The sequence below is a fragment of the Delphinapterus leucas genome, unplaced genomic scaffold (genome assembly GCF_059928025.1).
Source record: "Delphinapterus leucas isolate spDelLeu-1000000601 "Yukka" unplaced genomic scaffold, BTC_Dleu_Yukka2 spDelLeu_asBTCV2_sq25, whole genome shotgun sequence".
NCBI lineage: Eukaryota > Metazoa > Chordata > Mammalia > Artiodactyla > Monodontidae > Delphinapterus > Delphinapterus leucas.
The window spans coordinates 981882-1000828 of record NW_028322234.1 but is presented as its reverse complement, the minus strand read 5'-3'; the positions used below and the strand labels follow the sequence as shown (position 1 = coordinate 1000828).

Below are 18947 nucleotides of genomic sequence, written 5' to 3'. Positions count from 1 at the left end.
GGTGGGAGTAAGGGTGAGTCTGAGTTCATGACCTACAGCTGTTTGCTCGCGCACAGATGTGGGAGCCTGAGTTGCTGGCTGAATTCTCGCCCCCTCCCTGCCACCTTCCTTCCTCCATGAAACCATTCTCCTCATCCTCACCCAGGTTTTCTGTATCATTGTTACAACCCTCTTCCCCAACACTGTTTGATTTAAAAAAAAAAAAAAAAAGAAATGAAACTCTCATTGTGCACTTGGAAGTCTGCTTGCTCTCCATCTAGGGGGGAGGAGAGACCATGGTTTGGGGTTCAGCAGTACTATCTCCCCTCCCAAAGACAGCCTGTTGTGCCCTGCAGGAGCCAGCCTACAAGCCCTCCCCAGCAATCCTCCTGGCCCTGCCTAATGAGTCCAATCCACAGTTCAAACTTCCTGGAGCCCCGGCTAGGGCCACCTTAAGGCAAGTGTAAGGAAGGCTCTTTGCTAACCCCATTAGGCTGACCTCCTCTGGTCTCTATCTGCCTCTTGCTCACCCACCTCATTGCCTCCCTCCCTCCCTCTCTCTGGGATAAAAATCAGTTCTCCAGAAAACAAGTGATAGGTGGGGGCCTGTCAGGGCCACTCGGGGAAGGAGAGGCAGGGTGGAGATGGGCAAGAGAGGTCATGCCCTGGACCCCAGTGCACAGGGCGTAGAAACTAGCCACTCTCCCTCCCACCTTTATCCTCTACTTTTGGGCAATAAACCAGCCTTCATTTAAACCCACCCAAGTTTTTCAATTCCTCCTCCTCCATAGGGCCCCCTGAGCTGAGGCCTGCAGAGGGAGGGTCAAGGGGTGGGGGGGTGCCAAAGTTCCTCCCTCTAGTCCAGGGACATATCCAGGGCCTTTGGACCCCAAGGAGGCAGGAACGCTGTAGGGCCCCAGACCTAGTTGTGATGGTCTGCAACATGTGCCTCCCCACCCCCACCTCTGTCCCCTATGAAGTATGTGCAGGGAGATGCAAGGGCCTGCAAGCCCTAGAGCTGCTCTCCAGGCTACCAGCCCCACCATCACCCACTCACAACCCTCACTAGTGCTTCCTCTTGCCATGTGGAGGGGGTGAGAAGTACCCTGGCCTCCAACTTAGTGAGTGTTGTGGGAGGGTGGGGACGGGACTTCCTTTGCAGTATGTCCCACACAGATCTGTGGAAAGTTTTGTGGGAAAGGATGCTCAGGCCTCAGTTAGAGGGTTTGAGAACTCCCTCCTCGGGTTGGCCATCCTTAGGACCCTGAGAAGGCACCAAGGCCCTTGGACTCTGGCCTAGGGAGTTAGGCCACAGGCAGGGCACCCATGGGAGGGCCTGATGTAGGGCTCAGGAGGCTGGGAAGCCTCTGGACTCATAATACCAACCTCACCAGATACCCTTTCTGCAAGGATCTTCTAGTAAAGTACTTTCCGCATCTGCAACCCTCCCCGTCGCCCTCACGACCGGAGGGTGAGTCTGCCATGCCCAGGTCAGACTTTATTTTGGCGCTGTCTGGCTGTCCTGCTAGGTGCCCTGCGAGCGCAGCCCATGGATCAGCTCGTGCATCGTCTTGTTGAGAATGCCCCCATGCACGCCCCGCCGGCCCATGAGCACGAGGAGTGCACGCGGCGTGTGGCCCACGCAGATGGCGCGCCCGTCCTTCCCCTTAGTGCGCGCGTCCAGCACTCCATCGCCCTCGGCCAGCAGGTGGTCTCGGATGACGCAGCAGCGGCGGCCCGCCACACTCAGGCCCGCCTGCAGGAAGGTGCGCCGGTCCGGCCCCGTGAGTACACCCACCTCCTGCGGTGAGATGGCCGCCAGCAGGCCACCGGGCCGCGATGCCCACACGCAGCGATTGTCCGAGTGGCCCACGATGGCCACGTCGTCGATGCGCTGGTCCCGCAGCACCGCACTGATGTAGCCTTTCCAGTCGCCCATTCCGGCTCAGAGTGCGTCCCTCGCCTCTCACTTTCGAGGGTTGTCCTGCTGCGCCGCGCACCTGGAACGCCCGGGTCACTGTGACGTATTCGGGGGGGCGGGGTTGTGACGTAGGGATGGCTGCAAGGTCACAGAACGGATACCTACGCTGGAGAATGGGGTGCGGGTGGGGCGGCGTTCATATCTTACACCTGATGAAGTTCTAACGTTAGTAGATAATGGCAGTTATTTCTAGATGGTAAGATAAAGGTGATTTTCATTTCTTCGTACTTTTATCCTATATTTTTCAAATTTTCTACAATAAAAGTGTGATAAGCAGAAAAAAAAATAAAGTTAGCCTGAAGGAGGGAATCGCACGAGTCAAAATAACTCTCAAAACAAACAAGCGAACACTTAAATGGCCCATCAAGCACAGCACACGAGTTTAAGAATAAAAAGAAAGGTGCCATGTCTAAACTGCCTGACCTCTCAGCCTGATAACCATTCAACTCCCAGAATGTGTTTCTCAAACATTAGGAGTATCAGAATCTCCTGGAAAGCTGATAAACAGATTGCTGGGCCCCAAGTCAGCGTTCCTCATTCTGCAGTATGGGATGCAGCCAGAGAATACGCATTTCTAACAAGTTCCCTGGCAATGCTGCTGCTGGTCCAGGAACCACACTTTGAGACTCGCTGCCCTAGTGACAGTTGGGGCAGGGGTGAGGGTCTTCCACGCCATCAGCCTTAAGGGTCCACACCACTGATTTAATGTTAAGTACTTCTAACCATGGTTCTCAACCTCCGCTGCAGATAGAATCACCTGGGGAGGTTTTAAAACAAATGGCTAGGCCATTTTAGAAATGGCGGCTCCGCTGGGAGGCATGTTCTCCGGGCAGCCACCCCCACCGGGGTTCTTGGGCTAGGCTTCGCTTCTTCAGGCCATACCAGGCATTCTGAGAACTTCTAACAGTACCTTGGTGGACGAATAGGAGTCATTGTTCAAGGCCTGCTTTGCTTCTCTGGTGAGTCAGGATTATGTCAATGGTACAGATCAGGAAGAAATTCGAACTGGTGTTGATCAGTGTATCCAGAAATTTCTAGATATTGTGAGACAGACAGAATGTTTTTTCCTCCAAAAAAGATTGCAGTTATCTGTCCAGAAACCAGAGCAAGTTATCAAAGAGGATGTCTCGGAACTGAGGAACGAATTACAGCGGAAGGGTGCTCTGGTCCAGAAGCACTTAACAAAACTGAGACATTGGCAGCAGGTGCTGGAGGACATCAACAGGCAGCACAAAAAGCCAGCCAACATCCCTCAGGGTTCCCTGGCCTACCTCAAGCAGGCATCTGCAAATACCCCTTCACCGATGAAGCAAACCTGAGGAAAAGCCACCTGAACATGAGCTGGTGGCTGAGTCAGCCAACACAGTTTTGTCAAACATCACTTCTTGTAGACATGCCATTTTGGGAGAACTCTTTGCCAGAGGATATGATTTTAGTTTTGTGCTGTCATCTAAAATTTTCCCCCTATTTTTATAAGTGTTATTTCTGGAGTACTTTATAAAATGCTTATTGCTTTGGTAAACCAAGTATATTGTCTTTAGCAAAGTTTAAGACTGTTAGTGTGATGCCATTTACAGATTCCTTTTTATGTTTTTGTTTTTTGCTGCTTGTTATTATTTTTATTTTTGAATGAGTGTTAATCTCTCTGTTTCCAGTTTTACATGACTCTGTATGATCTGAGGGGAAAAGCTTGTATGATCTGATCTGCATATCAAAGGATGAGGATTTCGGTTGTAGGCCTTTTATGATAATTTACCCATCAGTGGCAGTATATAAAAATATGTAAATTTGCTGTTTTTCAAGACTTTGAACTGCCTCAAGAAGAGGAGTCTAATGCAACAATGTAACCCTTCCAGAACCTCAGAATGAGGATATTTTGTAAATAGGTTGGAAGAGGATTATAATATCGTAGGTTAGCGTAGTAACTGTTATTGTACTGCAGTAACCTAGTGCTATAGGAATCCAGTAGTATCCTTAAGTTAATGTTGACTTTTATTTGGGGTAAGTTTATATTCTGTGTAGTGTTATTTACTTTTGGGGGTGGTAGGAGCAGTGATATGCTAGTGATATTCATCTCCACAATAATCAGTTTAAGTAACAGAGCGGACCCTGCTCTCAATAGGGGCATAGGTGAAGTATGAGGGTTAAAGTTTGCTGTGATCATCTCTGAGTTTTGAGTTTTGTTTGTTTGTTCTGCTATTTGGAGCAGATTTTTCCATTAATGAATTTCTTGCTAATGGGTGGTGTTGATTCCAGGGGACTGGGGCCTCGAGGTGGGAGGTTGGCTGCAGGGTGCATGGGAGACTCGGTGTTTGGGAAGATATTTTACCCTCTGCCAGCCACACAGGCCACCTCAGATTCTCTGTTGAACCGATGTTGAGAAATACAAACCAGCATTGTGCCTGGTCTGCTGTTGAGAAATACAGACCGGCATTGTGCCTGGTCTCCTTGGATGAGGCTTTCCTTTCTCTGTTGTTCACATTCCCTCATTAGATTACACCCCTTCTCTCTCACCAAGTGCTGCACTGTCTCTTGAACAGGCAGTAATTCTGTGACTCGGTGTCTTGGCTCGCTTTTTCTCCAGCCTTGAAGGCCCTGCCCCACCCGCCTTGACATCCACTCAAGTTCCCCTCTGGCCTAGACGCCACCTGGTCTCTGCAGCCTCCAAAGGCCCTCTCCATCGTATCCACAGGACACAGGACTTCTTGTCTCTTCTGCCAGCCTTGCTTGGTTCTCCCTCTGGAGTTAGTAATCTGTCTCCTTGTTCCTCATGAGAAGTAGGCATTATTCCCCTCTGAATATGCAGGGACCATTTATTATCTTTTATATGTAATAACTTAGTACTTATTTTTGTTTGTGTATGTGTGTGTATGGTACACAGCCGGAGGCAACGAATTCCCTCATTCGGAGTATATAGTTAAACAAAGCTTTTTTTTTTTTTTTGCGGTATGCGGGCCTCTAGCTGTTGTGGCCTCTCCCAGTGCGGAGCACAGGCTCCAGACGTGCAGGCTCAGCGGCCATGGCTCACGGGCCCAGCTGCTCCGCGGCATGTGGGATCTTCCCGGACCAGGGCATGAACCCGTGTCCCCTGCAGCGGCAGGTGGACTCTCAACCACTGCGCCACCAGGGAAGCCCTAAACAAAGCTTTTAAAAGTTGTTTTTAATCACATTATCTGATTTCAAGGTTGTTAACCTGGTCATCTCATGCCAATTAGAAGCTCTGATTGGCAGCTTTAGATTTCTTGATTAAAAACCTAACTAAATTGATTACATTTTAGGCATTCTTTCAGTAATGAAAGAGGTTCTTAGTGAAAAGTTCAGGAACTATTCTATTTGGTGCTTAGTAAAAATATTTTGAATTAATGTGTGTACCAGTTATTGTCATTTCTTTATTAACTTCAAAAGTTTTCTGCCAAATAAACATTTCACTTTTTTCTGTTTGTAAAAAAACAAAACAAAACAAATGGCTACCCACCCACCCCCCTTCCCTAGAAATATTGATTTAATTGGCCTGAGGTGGATGTCGGGCATAGGTTCAAAAAGCTCCCCATGGTGATTCTGATGTACAGTCGAGGTTGAGAACTCCTGTTCTATAAACTTAAAATATGAGTTTCATACATGTGGAGTCACCTTGCACAGGTTTGGTACACAGTGTGGCTTAGTAAATGTCAGCTGGACATGAATCTAAACCTCGCATCAGATCTCAATAGATTCTGTTCTCTGAAGGGGTGTGGAGAAGTTGAGCACCGATATACTATCTTGGTATTTCCCGACGGGACACCTGAAGAGCTGTGCCTTTCAAGCATCTTCAAAAGCACTTTACTGATTTCTATGCCATGCCTGGCGCCGGGCTGGCAGCGCTGGGGGGAATGGAACACATTCCTTGCTATCCATGATCACGCCTCAGCCACACTTCCATTCCAGAATTGCCCAGGAGGGAAAGACGAGTCCCGGGGCGGTCAGGAAGCGGTGTGCTCCCGGATCCAGGCTAGGTAGTTGGCCACGTCGGTGTATACACCTGGCATGGGGTGGTCGCCGCAACCCGAACCCCAGCTGACGATGCCTCGCAGGATGAGCTGGCGCTCTGCGGTCTCATCCTCACACACCAGAGGGCCCCTGGAGTTACCCTGGGTCGGGGGACACGCGGCTCAGCGCCCTTGGCTTGGGGTCTGCACTTGACCGGGTTGGAGGAGGGCACCAAGTGGGTCCAAGGGCTCACCTGGCACGCGTCAGTGCCACCCTCGAGGAAGCCAGCGCAGAGCATGCCGGGGGATGAAGGCGGCTCCGTGCACGTCGGGGGCGGAGCAGCGCTCCGGGCGGATGAGCGGCACCTGAGTCTACTGCAGGAAGCTGGAATATTACCCTGACCCTGCGAACCGAGAGCGCCTTCCTCACACCCCTCCCAACTCCTCTCCGCCCAGGCCATGGACCTGGCTGCGCCAGGCTCTTCCAAACCCGCTAATCTCCTGCCTCCCTCGCAACAAGCCCAAGAGAGAGTGAGTTGCCTTTAACACTATTTCATAGACGAGAAAACTGAGGCCAGAGAGGAGCGGTTATGTGAACGAACCAGGAGGAAGCAGGACTGCTTCGGAACCCCACCCCCACTTCCCATCCAGTGTCTCAAAACCTTGGTCCCCATCCAGCCCACCTACTGCTCCAGCGCGGGCCAGCGTCCTAGTAGCCCTTGCAGCTCTGTGCCCAGAGGGAATCAAGAGAAAGTGCGATTCTCCCGATACGCCTCAGATTTGGGGACGCACCCCAGCAGTGAATACCAAGCTCTTGGAGAAGCAGACTGCAGAGACAAGGGCCCTGCACGTCCTCACAACCCACCAGGTCGGCCCCACCTGTCCCTGGCGGTACCAAACCTGCGGCCTTCTCTTGCCTACCCCGGTGGCCAGAGGTTTCCCTCCCGCCCCTAGCGGTTCTGCCTACCTTCTAACTGGTGACCCCAGCCGGCCACTTCGCAGAGCGCGGCTTCGGATTCGGCCGGGAGGGCGGCGCTACTCGGCAGGCACACTGGCTGAACGAAAGGCGACGGGTGCGCGCAGCAGCCTTCAGCGCTCTCCTGCAGGCGCACCAGAGCTAACCCAAGCGGGGAGGAGCATGAGACCGGGACGCTAGGACTTCGAGCCCCGCCCACCCTTTCCCCTGATCCCCGCTGGGGCGCCCCCACGCACCCAGGTCGTGCTGGTAGGTGATAACGCGAGAAGGCTTCGTGCAGGGGGTAGGCGCGCACGGCCAGCGTCTGGCACTGCTCATAGCTCTGGTTATGGCGGTCCTGGCCGAGCACCACTGTCAGCTCCTCTGGCGCAGGTCTGGGGGCAGGGTCGGGAAAAGGAAGCGTGCTCAGAGCCGGCCACAGGCATCCTGCGGGACCCCCTCTTTCCGAGCCCCTTCTTGGGTTTCAGCTTCCTCCTGGGGAGCTCTGAAAGGGAGAAAGGGGAAAGGTGGGCGGGGACGCGTAGAGGTAGGGGACGCGTAGAGGTAGGGCACGTGTTCAGGTGTCGCGCAGAAGCTGGGCACAGGAGAGAGGAGCTAGGGATCCAGGGCCGGGAGCTGAGCGCTCAGGCACTTGCCGGTTCTGCAGGCAGTGAGCCGCGGTCAGCACCCAACAGGGGGCGATGAGGCTGCCGGTGCAGAAATTTTGGCCCTGCTACAGCGCGGCGATGTAGGGGTGCGCCCCGGGGAGCGCCACCAGTCCCCCGACGACGCGGCTCAGCGAGGACAGCCGTTTGTGGAGCCACCGTCCACAGCCCGCCGGGCCCGCGCTGGGCAGGGGAGTCCGCTGCTCGGGCGGCGAGCACCACCAGCCTGTGGGAGAAGCCCAGGCTGAGGGCCGGGAGACCCACGATCTTGGAATGTAGCTCGTCCCGTGCTTTCTCTGCTCGGATTCTTAACTTTTCCCAACAACCTGAGGTCAGGGGTCGAAGCGGGGTCTGGGTCGTGGACTGAGGTTTCTGCAAAGCCAAAAGCGAGGGCAAAGGGAAGTACTGGTGCCCAGATGAGATCCGGACCGGAGGAGGGATTTGGGGCGCCGCCGGGGCTGGGGCCTGGCACCGTGCCAGGCGGCAATAATTCCAGCTTAGTCGGTCGCCCCTCCAAACAAAGTACCATGGGCGGGTGTCGTTGTCCTGGTTCCTGCAACCACAGGGTGGGGGTGGTTGAGAAGCCCTAGAGGGCCCTGGGGCGGAAAGAGACGCCCAGCCCTGCCCCACCCGCGCACCGGCCGAAGGCGTGGTCGCCCAGTCTCCCGTTCAGCGCTTGCTCTGCGGTCACATTCCAGTAGGTGGCCTCGGAGGCCCACGGCTGACAGGGTGCACCCCAGAGCTTAGTCCGGGCCACGCCGTAGCAGTTCGCCTTGTGGTCTGGGGAGAGAGAAGGCTCCCTACAGCTAGGGTATGGAACGGTGTCCTGCCGCTCTCTCACCCACTTCTCCACTCTCCCTCCTCCCTCTCTGCAAGCCCTTCCCACGTGGGGGCGGGGCTTCTGCTTCCCAGACACCCTAACTCACCCACTTCGCACAAGCGTCCAGCGTAGCCCGTGGGGCAACTGCACAGGCGGTGGCCCTCCGCCTGTAGGCAGCTGCCCCCATTGAGACATGGGTTGGTACGGCAGACTGGGAGAAGGAGCATGTTGAGTCACCCCTAGGCTCAAAGACCCCCGCCCCCCCCCCACCCAGAGAGCTCCCTCTTACGCTGGCACACCACCTGACCTCCTGCCAGCCTTTCTTTCCCACCTTCTGCCCTCCTCCCTGGCCAGCTCCCCACCGATCTACTCACCCTGGCTGGCCAGTGGCTTGCACTGGGCATTCGGACCATTGCACTGGCACTTGGCTACACCTGCCAGCTCAAGCCTGTGCCATATTTCATTCTCCTGGAAGAACCAAAGAAGCTGGGGCTCAAAGCACTTCTCTGGGGACAAAGGGGTAGGGTAGTCTCAGGAGAGTGTGGGACCATGCCAAATCTCTGGGAATCCACAGGACCTCTTCAGTAGGCCCGTGGCTGCCCCTGTTCCCCAGCAGCCCCTCCCCTGGCCTCAGCATCTCCTTACCTCTCTGGCAGTGCTTCCCAGTGAAGTGATCTGGACAGATGCAGTGTGGGCCATTTGGCATGTTCACACAGGTCCCTCCTTTCTGGCAGGGTTTGTGTTTGCTGCAGTGATCTGAGAGATGAACACAGGGGGAGAAAGAGTGGGGAGCCTGAATCAAACAGATGGGGCCAAGTCCCTACCCAAACCTGCTTGTCTTTTGACCTTGGCCCTCCAAATTTCCAAGCCTTAGTTTACCCACCTGAAAAATGGGGCTACCCCCTCTTAGAACTTCTCCCTCTGGGAGGGAAGGAGATAGGTGGGCCCAGAGTCCCATATGTTTTAGATCTGATGATACCCAGGAGAGTAGCTAGGGTCGGGGAGAGGGCCCTGTGCCACGCCAAAGGTTGTGTGGCACCTTTCACTTTCTTTGGCTCCAGGCAGTATGCCCACATCGCTGATCCTTCTTGAAGTTGGGGGTGGTAGCACACCTGTAGACAGAGATAAGGCTTAAGACATGGAAGTGACCCAAGTGCCCATCAGTGGATGATTGGTTTAAGAAGATGTGGTATATACACAATGGAATATTATTCAGCCATTAAAAAAGAATGAAATATTGCCATTTTCAGTAACATGGGTGGACCTAGGGAATACCATACTAAGTGAAGTAAGTCAGATGGAGAAAGACAAATATTATGTGATAGCATTTATATGTGGAATCTAAACAATAACACAAATGAATCTATATACAAAATAGAAACAGACTTACAGACATAGAAAACAAACTTACAATTACCAAAGGGCAAAACGGGGGTGGGGGTGATAAATTAGGAATATGAGATTAACAGATACACACTACTATACATAAAATAGATAAGCAACAAGGATTTACTGTATAATACAGGGAACTATATCCAATATCTTCTAATAACTTATAATGGAAAATAATCTGAAAAAATATATATATATATAACTGAATCATTTTGCTGTACACCTGAAACCAACACAATATTGTAAATCAACTATACTTCAATAAATAAAAAAAGAAAGAAAGAAAGAGATGAAGCTTCCTAGCTCTGCCCAAGAGGCTGGGCTGCCGTTTTCTATCACAGCCCCTTCTCTCCAAGCAGGGTTCCTTGGACAGAAGGATGGGCAGAGTCCACCTCCCCCAGACCCCTGCTCCAACCCTTCCAGGGTAGTCTTACCAGGGTCGGGGCCAGACCAGCCTCTGTGGATAAATTTGTGATACAGCTGCCAGTGGTACTGGAAGGGGAAGTGGCAGGGCTCCCCGGTGACTGTGAGAACTGCAGGGGTAACACACTCCTTAATGACTTTCCCCGTGCCCCATTGCCCAGGTACCACCGCTCAGAGTCTGGTTGGAAAAAGGATAGACCTTTGAAAAGATCATTGTGCCTTCAAGACCACATCCTGCTTAAGAGTTGGGTTTCTGGAGTCAGTTGGTGGACTCCTGACTCCACCAACTACTAACTGCGTGACTTTAGACAAATCTGCAGCCTCCAGGCCTAGAAGAGTGCTTGCTACAAAGTAGGCACTTAATAAATACTTGTTGAATGTTGAAGTCACTTGACCACTCTGAGCCTTAGTTTTCTCATCTGTTAAAAATGGCAAAAATCATACATAGTACAGATGAAGGGTTTCAGTTTTGCAAGATGCAAAGAATTCTGGAGATAGATGGTGGTAATGATTGCACAACAATACGAGTGTACTTAATATCACTGAACTGTACACTTAAAAATGGTTGAGACGGGGATTCCCTGGTGGCGCAGTGGATAGGAATCCACCTGCCAATGCCCGGGACACGGGTTCAAGCCCTGGTCCGGGAAGATCCCACATGCCGCAGAGAAGCTAAGCCTGTGCGCCACAACTACTGAGCCTGCGCTCTACAGCCCGTGAGCCACAACTACTGAAGCACGCATGCCTAGAGCCCGTGCTCTGCAACAAGAGAAGCCACCGCAATGAGAAGCCTGCGCACCACAAGGAAGAGTAGCCTCCACTCGCGGCAACTAGTGATAAACCCCACGCACAGCAACAAAGACCCAACTCCGACAAAAATAAATAAATAAATAAATAAATTTATTTATTTTTTTAAAAACCCAGCATGTCAGTATGGTCCTATTTTTGTAAAAATATATTTACATATGCATAAAAAATAAATCTAGAAAGAAATCTCCAAAATTTGTAACAGTGGTTTTTGGAAGATAGTGGATTATGGGTGACTTTTCCTTCTTTTCTATTTCCGTAATTTATAAAGTTTTTACAATAAAAATATTGCTATTGTAATTTTTAAAAATAGTACAATTGAGCCTCATTCAGATTCTATATTTGCTTATCTGCACTTCTTGCTAAAATTTATCTGTAACCCCAAACCAATACTCAAGGGGCTTTCACTGTTATTTGTGGACATGCACAGAGCGGTGAAAAATTTGAGTCACCTGAAGTGCACATTCCCAGCTGAGGTCAAACAAGGTGATGCTCTGCATCTTGTTTCAACTCCTACTGTAAACAAGTGTCTTTTTTTTTTAATTTTTAAATTTTATTTATTTTTTTATACAGCAGGTTCTCATAACTCATCCATTTTATACATATTAGTGTATATATGTCAATCCCAATCTCCCAATGCATCACACCACACCACCCCTGCCACTTTCCCCCCTTGTTGTCCATACGTTTGTTCTCTACATCTGTGTCTCAATTTCTGCCCTGCAAACTGGTTCATCTGTACCATTTTTCTAGGTTCCATATATGCGTTAATATATGATATTTGTTTTTCTCTTTCTGACTTACTTCACTCTGTATGACAGACTCTAGATCCATCCACGTCTCAACAAATGACCCAATTTCATTCCTTTTTTATGGCTGAGTAATATTCCATTGTTTATATGTATCACATCATTATCCATTCGTCTGTCGATGGGCATTTACATTGCTTCCATGTCCTGGCTATTGTAAATAGTGCTGCAATGAACATTGGGGTGCATATGTCTTTTTGAATTATGGTTTCCTCTGGGTATATGCCCAGTAGTGGGATTGCTGGGTCATATGGTAATTCTATTTTTAGTTTGTTAAGGAAACTCCATACTGTTCTCCATAGTGGCTGTATCAATTTACATTCCCATCAACAGTGCAAGAGGGTTCCCTTTTCTCCACACCCTCTCCAGCATTTGTTGTTTGTAGATTTTCTGATGATGCCCATTCTAACTGGTGTGAGGTGATACCTCACTGTAGTTTTGATTTGCATTTCTCTAATAATTAATGATGTTGAGCAGCTTTTCATGTGCTTCTTGGCCATCTGTATGTCTTCTTTGGAGAGATGTCTATTTAGGTCTTCTGCCCATTTTTGGATTGGGTTGTTTGTTTTTTTAATATTGAGCTCCATGAGCTGTCTATATATTTTGGAGATTAATCCTTTGTCCATTGATTCATTTGCAAATATTTTCTCCCATTCTGAGGGTTGTCTTTTCATCTTGTTTGTAGTTTCCTTTGCTGTGCAAAAGCTTTTAAGTTTCATTACGTCCCATTTGTTTATTTTTGTTTTTATCTCCATTACCCTAGGAGGTGGATCAAAAAGGATATTGCTGTGATTTATGTCAAAGAGTGTTCTTCCTATGTTTTCCTCTAAGAGTTTTATAGTGTCCAGTCTTACATTTAGGTCTCTAATCCATTTTGAGTTTATTTTTGTGATGGTGTTAGGTAATGTTCTAATTTCATTCTTTTACATGTAGCTGTCCAGTTTTCCCAGCACCACTTACTGAAGAGACTGTCTTTTCTCCATTGTATATCCTTGCCTCCATTGTCAAATATACGGTGACCATATGTGCGTGGGTTTATCTCTGGGCTTTCTATCCTGTTCCATTGATCTATATTTCTGTTTTTGTGCCAGTACCATATTGTCTTGATTACTGTAGCTTTGTAGTATAGTCTGAAGTCAGGGAGGCTGATTCCTCCAGCTCCGTTTTTTTTCCCTCAAGACTGCTTTGGCTATTCGGGGTCTTTTTTGTCTCCAAACAAATTTCAATATTTTTTGTTCTAGTTCTGTAAAAAATGCCATTGGTAATTTGATAGGGATTGCATCGAAACTGTAGATTGCTTTGGGTAGTATAGTCATTTTCACAATATTGATTCTTCCAATGCAAGAACATTGTATATCTCTCCATCTGTTTGTATCATCTTTAATTTCTTTCATCAGTTTCTTATAGTTTTCTGCATACAGGTCTTTTGTCTCCCTAGGTAGGTTTATTCCTAGGTATTTTATTCTTTTTGTTGCAATGGTAAATGGAAGTGTTTCCTTAATTTCTCTTTCAGATTTTTCATCATTAGTGTATAGGAATGCAAGAGATTTCTGTGCCTTAATTTTATATCCTGCAACTTTATCAAATTCATTGATTAGCTCTAGTAGTTTTCTGGTGGCATCTTTAGGATTCTCTATGTATATAGTATCATGTCATCTGCATGACAGTTTTACTTCTTCTTTTCCAATTTGTATTCCTTTTATTTCTTTTTCTTCTCTGACTGACGTGGCTAGGACTTCCAAAACTATGTTGTAATAGTGGTGAGAGTAGACATCCTTGCCCTTGCTTGTTCCTGATCTTTCAGTTTTTCACCATTGAGAATGATGTTTGCTGTGGGTTTGTCATATATGGCCTTATTATGTTGAGGTAGGTTCCCTCTATGTGCACTTTCTGGAGAGTTTTTATCATAAATGGGTGTTGAATTTTGTCAAAAGCTTTTTCTGCATCTATTGAGATGATCATATGGTTTTTCTTCTTCAGTTTGTTAATATGGTGTATCACACTGATTGACTTGTGTATATTGAAGAATCCTTGCATCCCTGGGATAAATCCCACTTGATCATTGTGTATGATCCTTTTAATGTGTTGTTGGGTTCTGTTTGCTAGTATTTTGTTGAGGATTTTTGCATCTATATTCATGAGTGATATTGGTCTGTAATTTTCTTTTTTTGTAGTGTCTTTGTCTGGTTTTGGTATGAGGGTGATGGTGGCCTCATAGAATTAGTTTGGGAGTGTTCCTTTCTCTGCAATTGTTTGGAAGAGTTTGAGAAGGATGGGTGTTAGCTCTTCTCTAAATGTTTGATAGAATTCACCTGTGAAGCCATCTGGTCCTGGACTTTTGTTTGCTGGAAGATTTTTAATCACAGTTTCAATTTCATTATTTGTGATTAGTCTGTTCATATTTTCTATTTCTTCCTGGTTCAGTCTTGAAAGGCTATACCTTTCTAAGAATTTGTCCATTTCTTCCAGGTTGTCCATTTTATTGGCATAGAGTTGCATAGAGTTGCTTTCATTGGCATAGTAGTCTCTTAGGATGCTTTGTATTTCTGCGGTGTCTGTTGTAACTTCTTTTTCATTTCTAATTTTATTGATTTCAGTCCTCTGCTTCTTTTTCTTGATGACTCTGGCTAATGGTTTATCAATTTTGTTTATCTTCTCAAAAAAACCAGCTTTTAGTTTTATTGATCTTTGCTATTGTTTTCTTTGTTTCTATTTCATTTATTTCTGCTCTGATCTTTATGATTTCTTTCCTTCTACTAACTTTGGGTTTTGTTTGTTCTTCTTTCTCTAGTTCCTTTAGGTGTAAGGTTAGATTGTTTATTTGAGATGTCTGTTGTTTCTTGAGGTAGGATTGTATTGCTATAAACTTCCCTCTTAGAACTGCTTTTGCTACATCCCATAGGTTTTGGATCATCGTGTTTTCATTGTCATTTGTCTCTAGGTATTTTTTGATTTCCTCTTAGATTTCTTCAGTGATCTCTTGGTTATTTAGTAACGTACTGTTTAGACTCCATGTGTTTGTGTTTTTTACATTTTTTTCCCTGTAATTGATTTCTAATTTCATAACGTTGTGGTCAGAAAAGATGCTTGATATGATTTCAATTTTCTGAAATTTACTGAGGCTTGATTTGTGACCGAAGATGTGATCTATCCTGGAGAATGTTCTGTGCACACTTGAGAAGAAAGTGTAATCTGCTGTTTTTGGATGGAATGTCCTATAAATATCAATTAAATTTCTCTGGTCTATTGTGTCATTTAAAGCTTGTGTTTCCTTATTAATTTGCCGTTTGGATGATCTGTCCACTGGTATAAGTGAGGTGTTAAAAGTCCCCCACTATTGTTGTGTTACTGTCGATTTCCTCTTTTATAGCTGTTAGCAGTTGCCTTATGTATTGAGGTGCTCCTATGTTGGGTGCATATATATTTATAATTGTTATATCTTCTTCTTAGATTGATCCCTTGATCATTATGTAGTGTCCTTCCTTGTCTCTTGTAACATTCTTCATTTTAAAGTCTATTTTATCTGATATGAGTATTGCTACTCCAGCTTTCTTTTGATTTCCATTTGCATGGAATATCTTTTTCCATCCCCTCACTTTCAGTCTGTATGTGTCCCTAGGTCTGACGTGGGTCTCTTGTAGACAGCATATATATGGGTCTTGTTTTTGTATCCGTTCAGCAATCCTGTGTCTTTTGGTTGGAGCATTTAATCCATTCACATTTAAGGTAATTATTGATATGTATGTTCCTATTACCACTTTCTTAATTGTTTGGGGTTTGTTTTTGTAGGTCCTTTTCTTCTCTTGTGTTTCCCACTTACAGAAGTTCCTTTAGCATTTGTTGTACAGCTGGTTTGGTGGTGCTGAATTCTCTTAGCTTTTGCTTGTCTGTAAAGCTTTTGATTTCTCCAACGAATCTGAATGAGATCCTTGCCAGGTAGAGTAATCATGGTTGTAGGTTCTTCCCTTTCATCACTTTAAATATGTCATGCCACTCCCTTCTGGCTTGTAGAGTTTCTGCTGAGAAATCAGCTGTTAACTTTATGGGAGTTCCCTTGTATGTTATTTGTCGTTTTTCCCTTGCTGCTTTCAATAATTTTTCTTTGTCTTTAATTTTTGCCAATTTGATTACTATGTGTATTGGTGTGTTTCTCCTTGGGTTTATCCCGTATGGGACTCTCTGCCCTCCCTGGACTTGGGTGGCTATTTACTTTCCCATGTTAGGGAATTTTTTGACTATAATCTCTTCAAATATTTTCTTGGGTCCTTTCTCTCTCTCTTCTCCTTCTGGGACCCCTATAAAGTGAATGTTGTTGCGTTTAATGTTGTCCCAGAGGTCTCTTAGGCTGTCTTCATTTCTTGTCATTCTTTTTCTTTATTCTGTTCCGCAGCAGTGAATTCCACCATTCTGTCTTCCAGGTAACTTATTTGTTCTTTTGCCTCACTTATTCTGGTATTGATTCCTTCTAGTGTATTTTTCATTTCAGTTATTGTATTGTTCATCTCTGTTTGTTCTTTAATTCTTCTAGATCTTTATTAAACATTTCTTGCATCTTCTCAATTTTTGCCTCTATTCTTTTTCCGAGGTCCTTGATCATCTTCACTATCATTATCCTGAATTCTTTTTCTGGAAGGTTGCCTATCTCCACTTCACTTAGTTGTTCTTCTGGGGGTTTGTCTTGTTCCTTCATCTGGTGCATAGCCCTCTGCCTTTTCATCTTATCTATCTTTCTCTGAATGTGGATTTTGTTCCACAGGCTGCAGGACTGTAGTTCTTCTTACTTCTCAACAAGTGTACTTTTCATGCTCTATTTAGTGCCATGCTTTTCAAATTTTGTGCTTTTTTTTTTTTTTTTTGCGGTATGCGGGCCTCTCACTGTTGTGGCTTCTCCCATTGTGGAGCACAGGCCACAGACGCGCAGGCTCAGCAGCCATGGCTCACGGGCCCAGCCGCTCCACAGCATGTGGGATCTTCCTGGACCGGGGCACGAACCCGTGTCCCCTGCATCGGCAGGCGGACTCCCAACCACTGCGCCACCAGGGAAGCCCTCAAATTTTGTGCTTTTGATACATGATTTTGCTGTTGAAAATGGCCCCCAAATAGAGTGCTGAAGTGCTGTCCAGTGTTCCGAAGTGCAAAAGGGCTGTGATGTACATTATGTAGAACACTTGTGGGTTAGATAAGCTTTGTCCAGGCATGAGCTATAGTGCTGCTGGCCATGAATTCAATATCAATGAATCAACAATATATATTAAGTAAGGTGTCTTTAAACAGAATCACACATAAAACAAGGTTATATGTTGATGAAAATGTTGTGACCAGAGCTAACAGAAACCTAACCCTATATTTCCTCTAGGAGCAATGGTTCAGTTTTTGCTAATTCAGTGTTCATGGTGACTTTATAGAACATGACTACCACGAATAATGAGAATTGACTCTATTTCAGAGGAGTGTTGTGAAACTTAAACGAGATTGTGTCTATAAAACACTTACACAGAGTCTGGCACATAGTACATTAGCTGCTATTTTGTTATTAGAGGCCCAATGACGCTTGTGCTGAGGGCCAAATCAGGGACAGGACATTAAGGGAAGAGAGAGGGGTCTGAGACGGACCTTTAAGATGCAAATGGAATGGACACGGAAGAGTAGGACCCTAAGTAGGTGATTAGGCAAGGGCAGAGCAGCTAGGTTGAGTCAGGCTAGAGGGAGGAGAGCAGTTTGGCTAGGTGTGGAGTGCTGAGGAGAGGAGGTGAGGTACTCAGGATTGCCTCAGTGTCATGCTAAGGGGCTGGGCCTGATCCCATCAGGGCAGGCTTGCCAGGGCAGGCTCAATCTAGTTTACAATTCTAGGTAAATATTTAGTGCCTGGAAGAATACAGGCAATGGGGAGCTATGGCAGGGGGAAGATGGCAGATATCTACCATCTAAAAGGGAGCTTGATAATAAAAGCCAATATATTTTAAGCATTTACCATGTACCAAACTGTGGGCTGAGCGCCTCACTGGGATTAATGACTCATTTCTCCTTCTCCACAACCCTAAGAGTTTTACCATTACCAGCCTCGTTTTACAGGTGGGGATTTAAGCTTGGAGAAGTCAAGTCATTGGTGTAGAGCCATCCAGCACATAAGTGATGAAGCTGGGATTCAGAGGCATTTGGGCTCCAGAGCCCTGCTCTTGATCCTTCCTTGTCTGTCAAGGGCCCTGGCCTCTGTGTGGCATGACTGATGCCTGCGAGATGTATTGAGGAGAGGAAAGGAAGGGGGAGGCTGGGGAAACCAAGGAAGACTGGCAGGTACTGAACCAGACACTCAGATACAGCCCCAGCCTTGCCCTCAAGGAGCACATAGTTCACTATCACTCTGGATCCCCGGCACCCATGCGCACAAGACCTGGCATATAGTAGGCTCTCAGGTCTGAATGCCAGCCAGACAACTCTGGGGATGAGAGTGAAGAGTGCCCAGGATCCTTCCCCTCACCCCAAGGGCCAGAGACTAACAATCTGCACACTCCCTGCCATACTCATCCCTGTTCAAGGGTCTCTCAGGAGGTGGACCCAGGCTACTTACCCACTGTGTGCTCACTCTCTATGAACTTATGCTGCTTGGGGGCTTTCCAAGGTGGAGTCTATGGGAGAGAGAAGAAAGCCGGGAATTTTCCCAGAAAGTCGTTGCCTGCCCCGATCCCATGCTAGTCCACAGCTTCCTTTCACAGTCCAGAAATGCAGAGATTTCCTCAGAAGGCCTGGACCCCCTCCTTCCTCCTCTCATTGTCTCCTCAAGGTCCCCCTCCCCCAGTAATGCAGGCCATGTCCTCATATCCACCAGCACTGTCTGTCTTTCTCTCCTCTACTTTGGCCTTATAGGCTTGCCTAGTCTTTCCAAACAGGCCTTCCAATCACCTAGACTAAAAGGTCATGGGCAGAGGCCAAGGTTGTGATAGGGACCCCCCAGGGCCATCCCAGTACAACCCTCCTGGTTCCCACAGCCTTCACCAAAACCGCTGACTCCAGGCTCACCAGCAGGACCCCCAGGAGCAGCAGAGCCCTCATGGGGTCTGTCTGTTGGTCCAACCACTTGTCCAGGAGTCCAGATCAATAGAACTGGTCGGGCTTCCCAGGTGGCGCAGTGGTTCAGAATCTGCCTGCCAATG

General features: G+C 47.3%; 2 protein-coding genes and 1 pseudogene across 2 annotated transcripts; 1 reads left to right on the top strand and 2 right to left on the bottom strand.

Moving 5' to 3' along the window:
- Nucleotides 1-1450: 1450 nt before the first annotated feature.
- Nucleotides 1451-2351, bottom strand: LOC111169869 (profilin-3). The gene has a single exon (XM_022564435.3). It carries the CDS (start codon nucleotides 1916-1918, stop codon nucleotides 1505-1507), a length of 414 nt encoding a protein of 137 aa, XP_022420143.1. The 5' UTR covers nucleotides 1919-2351; the 3' UTR covers nucleotides 1451-1504.
- Nucleotides 2015-5502, top strand: LOC149744004 (mediator of RNA polymerase II transcription subunit 28 pseudogene; annotated as a pseudogene).
- Nucleotides 4688-18846, bottom strand: LOC111169857 (coagulation factor XII). Its single transcript, XM_089905873.1, is given in 17 exon segments — nucleotides 4688-6087; nucleotides 6180-6230; nucleotides 6232-6329; nucleotides 6893-7042; nucleotides 7138-7162; nucleotides 7164-7275; nucleotides 7537-7771; nucleotides 7872-8098; nucleotides 8184-8325; nucleotides 8472-8576; nucleotides 8740-8871; nucleotides 9011-9121; nucleotides 9405-9438; nucleotides 9441-9575; nucleotides 10067-10350; nucleotides 18365-18422; nucleotides 18814-18846. Coding segments are annotated over 17 exon segments (2100 nt in total). The 3' UTR covers nucleotides 4688-5919.
- Nucleotides 18847-18947: the final 101 nt, after the last annotated feature.